At 52.5% G+C, this 9377-nt stretch overlaps 1 protein-coding gene across 1 annotated transcript; it reads left to right on the forward strand.

The window, feature by feature from the left end:
* Positions 1-737: 737 nt before the first annotated feature.
* KLHL35 (kelch like family member 35) lies at positions 738-9125 on the forward strand. Its single transcript, XM_035704160.2, has 6 exons — positions 738-1624; positions 3005-3189; positions 4858-4976; positions 5553-5741; positions 7118-7306; positions 8192-9125. Exons 1-6 carry the CDS (start codon positions 753-755, stop codon positions 8378-8380), a joined length of 1743 nt encoding a protein of 580 aa, XP_035560053.1. The 5' UTR covers positions 738-752; the 3' UTR covers positions 8381-9125.
* Positions 9126-9377: the final 252 nt, after the last annotated feature.

Genomic DNA, 9377 nt, shown 5'->3' on the forward strand with positions numbered 1-9377 from the left:
CATGATCTCGGGGTCCTGGGATGGAGCCTGGCTTCGGGCTCCACGCTCAGCAGGGAGGGAGTCTGCTTTTCCTTCTCCCTCTGTCCCCCCCCCCCTCTCCTGCACATGCACACGCACTCTCTCAAATAAATAAAGTATCAATCAATCATCAGGATTTGGTCAGTGGGGAGCACCTACAGGACACCAGGAGACAAGACGGTGTGGCAAGAGGGAGCCCAGTTATAGCTCCCCACACCACACTGGGTATTTCTAGGGTAGCCTGAATCCCTTCGATAGCTCCTGTCAGGAAGGGGGCCTTCCTATAGATATTTCGTGCAGGTTCCAGATCTCGGGGAGAGATAAAGGCTCCCCGCCGCTGGCAGCCACAGGCCTTGCTTCATCCCTTGTGAGAGGCCCTAAACGCCGTGTTTGTAAATCGTTTCCTTATTAGACTATCCTCAAATCACCCCCATTTGAGAGCCTGCCATCTGTCTTCCGCTGATATCGATAAGGAATATTTTAGGGAGTTTGAAGAACAGAACGAGCAATACGGCTGAAGAGGGGAAGGTGGCGGCAGCTAAGGCAGGGCCTAGCCCCTCAGGAAGGCAGGCTCCAGAGCACTGAGGCCGTTGGGATTCGGATGATTCTGGATGGAGGGACCCCGCCCGAGTGCACGGGGAACGCCCAACGGAGCGGACGGAGGAGGGCCCTCCTGCCCCCTCGCGCCCCACCCGGTGGGTTTCCGACGCTGTCTGTGTCCTTCCCCCGACAGGATGCTGGAGGGCCCGGCGCCGGAGGAGTTGGAGGCGGGCTCCCCGGCGCCGTGCGCGGCGTCCTGCCACGCGCAGCGCGTCCTGCAGACCCTGAACGCGTTCCGGCGGAGCGGCACCCTCACCGACGTGGTGCTGCGCGCCGGCGGCCGCGACTTCCCCTGCCACCGCGCGGCGCTCAGCGCGGGCAGCGCCTACTTCCGCAGCCTGTTCGCGGCCGGGCGCCCGGAGCACGGCCCGGCCGTGGTGCCCGTGGCGCCCGTGGCCTCGGAGGCGGCGCCCGGCGCGGCGGCGGCGGCGCTGGCCGTGGTGCTCGACTACGTGTACGGCGCCGGCGTGCGCCTGCGCGCCGAGGACGAGGCGGCGGCCGTGCTGGCGCTGGCCGAGCGGCTGGGCGTGGCGGGCCTGCGCGAGGCCTGCGCCCGCTTCCTCGAGGGCCGCCTGCGCGCGGCCAACAGCCTGGCGCTGCGCCGCGTGGCCGCCGCCTTCTCGCTCGCCTCGCTGGCCGAGCGCTGCGGCCGCGTGCTGCGCCAGGCCTTCGTCGAGGTGGCGCGCCACGCCGACTTCCTGGAGCTGGCGCCCGACGAGGTGGCGGCGCTGCTGGCCGACCCGGCGCTGGGCGTGGCGCGCGAGGAGGCGGTGTTCGAGGCGGCCATGCGCTGGGTGCGCCACGACGCGCCGGCCCGCCGCGGGCAGCTGAGGCGCCTGCTGGAGCACGTGCGCCTGCCCCTGCTGGCGCCCGCCTACTTCCTGGAGAAGGTGGAGGCCGACGAGCTGCTGCAGGCCAGCCGCGAGTGCCGCCCGCTGCTGCTGCAGGCCCGCGCCTGCTTCATCCTGGGCCGCGAGGCGGGCGCGCTGCAGGCCCGGCCGCGGAGGTACGGCCCCAGTCCCCAGCCCCCACCCGCCCTCATCCCGGCCCTGTGGCGTCCTTTGTTTTAATTTGAGAAAGTTTTTTTTTTTCTTTTTTTTTAATTCATGAGAGAGAGAGAGAGGCAGAGACACAGGCAGAGGGAGAGGCAGGCTCCACGCAGGGAGCCCGACGTGGGACTCGATCCCGGGTCTCCAGGATCAGGCCCTGGGCTGAAGGCGGCGCTAAACCGCTGAGCCACCCGGGCTGCCCCCTGTGGCATCCTTTAATGCAGTCATTTAATCGGGCCGCTGAAATGAGATTCGGTCGTTCATTCAGGACACATTTCACGGGCTCGGTGTGGAGAATTCTGTCCTTAAAGAATTGACAGTCCAGTGGGGGAAGAGGCAGGGATCTCACAGCTTGTACACATTCTTTCTCCTGCCCATCCATCCGTAATTCGGAGTACTGCTTCTGTGCAGGCTTTGTGTTGGGTGCCCTGACGTGGGGAGTAACTGAAAACAGCTTTTACCCTCCGAAAGCTCAGTTCTGTAAGGGACATAAATAGGGCCTGGAAAAAAAAAATGAAAGAGGGCTACTCTCCCACCCCTGGAATGCCAGACCAAGAGACTTAGGGTGGAGTAGCCCAAGACTGTCTGTCACCCTCCCAGAGACCGAAGACAGGATGCCTCTGTTTTACTACACTGTGTCTCCAGCACTAAGCCCAGGACCAGGTACAAAGAAGCTGCTCAGTATTTGTCAAAGGAATTAGATAGGAGGCCAGGTGGCTTGGTTTGGAAATTCTGGTGGGGTCAGAGCCTGAGGGGTTGACTAGCGGGAGGGGAGAATGTTTTGCTGAAAGGGTGTGTATCCTGGTCCAATGGAGTCAGTGATTAGGGAATGGGTTTAGGAAATGGTTACAGTAGGAGGGAGGCAGCAGAATTAACAGTTAGGGATGAAAGGAAGAAAAAGGTAAACAGAATGGGTTAGTGGCAGCCAAACTAGGCTTGAATTCCAGCTGTCTCACTTAATTGGCACCATGACTTCTGGCAAGCCAAAGTCAGTGAGCCTCAATTTCCTTCTCTGCAAAAGGAATAGTAATCCTTGCCTAATAAAACTATCATAAGGATTAAACGAGGTGACTTTCCTAGGTAAGGGCTCTGTAAAGATCCTTTTCCTGTAATTTAGAGGTCAGTAGATTGGGGTTAAGGATTGGTGACTCTTCCCATCAGTACTAGGAAAGGAGGTTGAAAGTGGCAGAGTCCAGCATGAGATTGGGCGGCAGAGAGTGTGAAAGAGCATGAGGGCATAGAAGGGCAGCAGGATGGTACAGTGTGGTCAACAAGAGGATGTGAGACGCCAAAACCTGGGTGTGGGTCAACGGGCATTGGGCTTATTCCCACGCCAGATTCATGGAGCTAGCTGAAGTGATCGTGGTCATCGGTGGTTGCGACCGCAAGGGGCTCCTGAAGCTGCCCTTCACTGATGCCTACCATCCAGAGAGCCGGCGCTGGACCCCACTGCCCAGCCTTCCAGGCTACACACGCTCAGAGTTTGCTGCCTGTGCTCTCCGCAATGATGTCTATGTCTCGGGTGAGGATAGGGCGCAGTGGGGATTGGTTCTTTGCCTCTCTCATGCCACTCCCTTTGTTTTTCTCTCCAACCACGAGATAGGGGTGGGATTTTCCCCCAGTAACCTACAGTTACTGGCTGAAGTGGTATATAGTCCTGCAGGGCCAGTCACTGGAATGACTCCGACCTTCATCCGCAATGTCCACTTCAATTTGTATTATTATTAACCACTTCTTTTTGTTTAGCCAATTCTCTGCAGAACATTATGCTACACAGCTTTCGTTAGTTACTCAATTTCCCTTACAACTCCATTTTACAGGGAGGTTAAGAATTTTCCCATTATCTCAAAAATGGTAAAGCTAGAAGGAACACAAATTGGTGTGATACCAATGGATTGTGCCCTCTCTGAGATTCAGGCCCTAGAGAGAGAATAAAATAGTCCCTACTCCCCTGGAGAGGGGGGAGACAGAGAGACTTCACTTTGTCACCAGACTTTTCAGCTGGACCTTGAAAATCTGGAGGGAACAGCATAGCCAAAGGCATGAAGGCAAGAATGTGCAGAAAGGAACCCCAGGCACTTGGGTCTCCAGAGTGCTGATTGTGTCTGGGAGAGGAGGGGAAGTATTGTAGATGAGGCAGGAAAGGGAGTTGAGTCAGATCAGGGAGGCTTTGACTCCAGGCTTAGGTAGACTGCACTCGTAGGGAGGGGTATGGGTGTCTGGGAAAGACAACAGAAGAATGAGCCAGAAAGATCTCAAGGTCCATCCAGGCCACACTTTATTACTGGACATCTTATCCAAGGCTACTGATGGCCTGTGAGCAGCAGGTAGGGCCTCTGCTGGGAATGCACAAAGGCAAGGTCTACAAAACAAAGCTGGAGCTTGACTCATGGGCTCAGACTGAGGGATGTAGTCAGGGTTGTCCCTGGAAAGGCTGCTCCTGAGAGAGGAGTCCCTGGTCAGTAACCAAGAGGAATGGGGAAGAAAAGTCTGCAGTTTGCATTCCAAGGCCTAGCCCCATAAGGCATACTGATCCTCATCTTGGGAGACTAGAAGTTCTGGCTCTGGTCATTGATCTAGAGTGAAAGGCCATGTGGCTTTCAGCAGGGCATTCCTGGTCTCTAAGCCACATCTCAGTTTCCTATCTGTAAAGTGGGTACAATAATCCTAACACCTCCTGGAGGGATGAGAACAGACATGACATAATGAAGGTAAGGGCAGAAATAACGCAGGGTTACTGAGTCATTCTCTACCTCTTCCCACCCCAGCCCAGGTGGCTGTGCTTTCTGCTCTGTCCCCAGCACATCCCTGATGCTTGTCTTGGGCACACTTTGCACTCTTATCTCCAGTTGAGTTCTAAGTACCCCCCTCTTTTACTCCCTGAGTACAGATCCTGGCATACCACCATAAGGCACCCACTGAAGATCAGCTCCTTCTCCCCAAATCTCTCAGGTCTCTCCCTTCAAAACTCCCTGCCCTTCTGTCCTCACACCTTCCCACCATTCATTCAAAGCACATGTCCAGGTCACTGGGTAGGAGTCTCACATCCATAAGGGTTGGGGTGGGGGGAGTCCTTTCCATCATCTACCCTTAACTCTTCTTTGGATCTGGAGGCCCTTGTATCAAGGTCTTTAGTGGTGCTGTTGATCCCAAGAGGGCCTGGGGTCAACAGCTGCTTCTCTTTCCTTAGGAGGCCATATCAACAGCCGTGATGTGTGGATGTTTAGTACTCCTCTGCACACCTGGATCAAGGTGGCCTCACTGCTCAAGGGCAGGTGGAGGCACAAGATGGCAGTCATGCAGGGGCAGGTAGGGACACACAAAAGCTGCTGCCCTGTGGCCCAAGGTACAGACAGTGGACTTCCTGGGGGAAGGTCCTATAGGACAGTCTCTTTGAAAGAAGGAATCTTAAACACCAAAAAGGAAAGATACTTGCCCGAAGTTACATAATAATGCTAATGGTAATACAAACTAATGGCTATAGTTGTACAGCCTAGTGGTCACGGGTCAAAAGCATGGGTTCTGGGGCCAGACTAGGTTTGAATTTTGAGTCTGCCAATTAAAACTAATTATCTTTGTAAGCTACATCCCAATTTCAGAAAAGAAAAAAAGCATGTTTTAGGATTACTGAAGTAAGGTGGGTAAACCCTCAATAAATTACCAGATGTTATGATTAAGCATCAGCTTGGTGCCAGGTATCTGACAGGGCTAATACCCGTCCCAGAGACCGGTATCATTAACCCCAGTTGTTAGAGGAAAGCTGCTGAGGGAGGCCGGCCGGTGCTGGCAGTGTTGGGATGCGCCCTGTGTGGGTCTGGAGGTAGTCTCTCCGCACAGAGCGAAGGCTTCCACCTGCATCCCACCCTTGCTTGTCCTCACCTGCAGCTGTTCGCGGTGGGCGGCTTTGATGGCCTTCGGCGCCTGCGCAGCGTAGAACGCTACGACCCCTTCTCCAACACCTGGGTGGCCGCTGCGCCGCTCCCCGAGGCCGTGAGCTCGGCAGCGGTGGTGTCCTGCGCGGGCCGGATCTACGTGATTGGGGGCGCTGGGCAGGACGGTGTCAGCACAAACAAGGTGGGCACGGATTGGGGTACTGGAGGCCTGCTGGTGCCAAGAGCAGAGCTGGTAACTTTCAATCCTCATCCATTTTCTCACTCCCCACAGCCTTGAAGAGTGACTCCGTTTCAGCAAGGAAGGGAGGATGACCTCAAGGTCCCACAGCGGGTCTGAACCCGAATATTTGAGCTGGTGCCATAGGGCTCTCATAGATTTTAAAAATTAACTGAGGGCAAGGGTGGGATAACTAAAAATGTTTTTCCTCCAAAGAAATAAAAAAACACCCACACATTATTGAAAATTTAGAAAACAGAGAAATAACAACAAAAAAATTACCCATGATTCCACCCCCAAAGGATAATTACTATTAATATTTTGGTGCATTGCTTTCCAGGCTTCTTTTGAATCTACTTTTGTGTTTCTGTTTTAGCTTTGTGTTTTTATTGTTAGTAAAATTCTGCATTCTTCTTTTTATTCTCATTTAAATGTAAGCACTTTCCCCATGCTTAAAAACTCCTCACAGCCAACGTTTCAATGTGGAATAGTCCACAGGGTGGGTGACCCATAGTCTATCCACCAAAATTTCTGTTGCTGGACATTTTTGGCTTTCTGTGAATAAAAATTAATCATCTTCATAGCAGCTTCCTCCCTCCCCTGCTGGCCTCACAAGTCTGTAGTCCAGGATCTGAATCTTTCTAGAACTAGGATCCCTCACCCCTCCATATTCCGACTCATGCACCCCTACACACACCTTCCTGGGGCTGGCTGGGAGAACTGCCCTTTAGTACCTTCTTGTGCAGCATTGGTTCCTTATAGGCCATTCCAGGAGTCTCCAAGGCAACAGTCGAGGAAACAGAGTCAAAGTGAACATGCAAGTGGTATAAGCTCTCAGAAAATCTGGAAGGTGTTATAAACAGTGGTGGGCCTCAGAAGCCTGTAGACAGCTGTATGAACGGGGGCTGCAAGGCACCCAGCTGAAATCTTGTCATGAGCTCAGAGCACCGCAGGGCAGTGGGGGGGAGTAACAATGTATGCAATAAGAAATGCATCTCTTTGGGGTACCTGCTCTCTAAGAACCTTCTATAGCACTAATGCAGATGGTACTTCTATTTTCTGAGATGCAGATCTTTCCTGGACCTTGAAATATGAGGCTTTGGACAAAGGGAGTCCAGGGCTGGGGCTACAGTGTGGAGCCAGACTGAGAACACTTGAGGGCAGGGATGGTGGGTGTCCTCTACCACCCCCCCCCCCCACCCCTAGATGCTAGCTGAGGCCTGGTGGACACAGGCAAATATTGTGTCAAATGAGTCCCCCTGCTGGAGAGATGGGAGGATGTGGGCAGCAGGGCAGTTGGAGGATGAAGCTTCACCACAGTCCCTTCTCCTGCCCCTCAGGTGCAGTGCTTTGACCCCAAGGAGGACCAGTGGAGTCTGCGATCACCAGCACCTTTCTCACAGCGGTGTCTCGAGGCTGTCTCCCTTGAGGGCATCATCTATGTGGTGGGGGGCCTTATGAGCAAAATCTTCACCTATGACCCTGGCACAGATGTCTGGGGGGAGGCAGCTGTCCTCCCCAGCCCTGTGGTAAGTAGAGGCTCCAGGGCACAGCCTTAGTACCGGTTCCATTTGGGAGAGCAAAGTCCCATGTCTAAGGATATGGATCTCAGAGGTTCTGAGTCTTATCTCTGACTCTGTGCTCGGCAATTATACATCGTTCCTTAGCTTTGTTCTTTGATAATCAGCCTTGTTTTCCACAGATGAGACCAGCCTTAGACTGAGGCTTCACCCAAGGCCACCAATTAAACCAAAGCATGGAAGCCCAGTCCCAAGTCTTTAGCTTTGGATGAGTCTTGATCTAAATGACCCTGCAGTCTCTTCTGTCCTGAAGGCCACAACCAGTAGTCTGTTGTGGGGCGTCCAGGATGGAGAAGGGACTTGGTTAAGTTCCCCTGCCCTAGTAAATCAGACCAGGGAAGTCCAGGCCCTGGATGTTCTGGCCCCCACTTGTCCCCATCCCTGAAACTCCAAAGAGACTACATAGATTGGTGGTCCCTGCCAGTTCTGACCTTCAATGATTCTAAAAGCTTGAGATTTTTGGCTTCTCTGAGTCTGAGATCTCAGTGCAGCAGTGGTGGTCATGGTGATTGTTGTCACTTACTGGAGTGCTTACTATATTCTTGGCACTATAAAATGCTTAACCCCATTAACTGTTAAGGTAACCTTAGGAAGAAGGTACTATTATTATTCTTACTTTGCAGGTGAGGAAACTGAGGCCCAGAGAGCTTAAGTGACTTGCCTAAGGCCATTTAGTAAGGGTCAAGCCAGAGCTTGAACTCAGATTCATTTAGTTCCTGCCTTTCTGTCATCCAGACTGCCTGTTCATATTCTGTGTGTCCAGGTTTTATTGTTTGGCCTGACCAGCTAGGGACACAGGGAGCCCCAGAGCTGATTAGCTTTCTGTCTCCCCAGGAGAGCTGCGGCGTGACTGTGTGTGACGGGAAGATCCACATCCTTGGTGGGCGGGATGATCTTGGGGAGAGCACCGACAAGGTCTTCACCTTTGACCCCAGCAATGGGCAGGTGGAGGCTCAGCCGTCCCTACAGCGCTGCACCAGCTCCCATGGCTGCATCACCATCATTCAGACCCTGGGCAGGTGACTCAGACTTGTACAGCCTGAGCCAGGAAGCAGAGAAAGGAGGGGGAATTCAGGCTCACCACTGCCCTCCTCATGGCACCTCCATGTATATAGACCCTTAAGTTATTGCCCCCTTTCTTGTAGAAATAAAACCTCCTTCAAAGGTTGGATCTGTGTTCCAGCTCAAGCCTGCTTTGTCTGGAGAAGTAATGCCCAATATCTGCTCCCTGCTTTGACTCTTTACAAAGCACCTTCATAGGTTACCTTGTTTACCTTCCTAATGGCAGTATGGACATATTTTTTAAATTATGAAATATTTCATGCATAAAAAGTATATATATATATTTTTGTACAGTTTTACAATAAAATATCTGTGTTTCCACCATCTAGCTTAAGAAATAGATCATTACAAATGCCTTTGTAGGCACCTCCATTCCCAAACCCATTCCTTCCCACATTCCTCCCAGAGGTAATCACTGTCCTTAAATTTGAGATTACTGGCAGTTTTTTAACTTTTAACGAGCTAGTTATTAATGTTTGTATTTTACAGAAAAGGAACTGCCTTAAAAGATGAGGGGACTCGGGCAGCCCGGGTGGCTCAGCGGTTTAGCGCTGCCTTCAGCCCAGGGCCTGATCCTGGAGACTCAGGATCAAGTCCCATGTCATGCATGGGGCCTGCTTCTCCCTCTGCCTGTGTGTCTGCCTGCCCCCCCCCCTGCTCTATCTCTCTCATGAATAAATAAAATCTTTAAAAAAAAAAAAAAAAAGATGAGATTTGCCCAAGACCACATACCTAGTAAGTGGCAGCGTCCATGACTCAAGATTTCATGAAGCTTTACAATCTGTGAAGCACTTCTGGTCAGGTTGTTTCTCTCATTCTAAACCACCCTTTCCAATTCAGGCACTTAGCAATGACAGATAAAATTAAAAGCCAAACAACTAAAGAGTCCGAGCCATAGGAAACTGGAATTATAAAACCATGAGAAAGGGAGAAACTCCATCCAGCTCTGGGGTTCAGA

Source organism: Canis lupus, chromosome 21 (assembly GCF_003254725.2).
Source record: "Canis lupus dingo isolate Sandy chromosome 21, ASM325472v2, whole genome shotgun sequence".
NCBI lineage: Eukaryota > Metazoa > Chordata > Mammalia > Carnivora > Canidae > Canis > Canis lupus.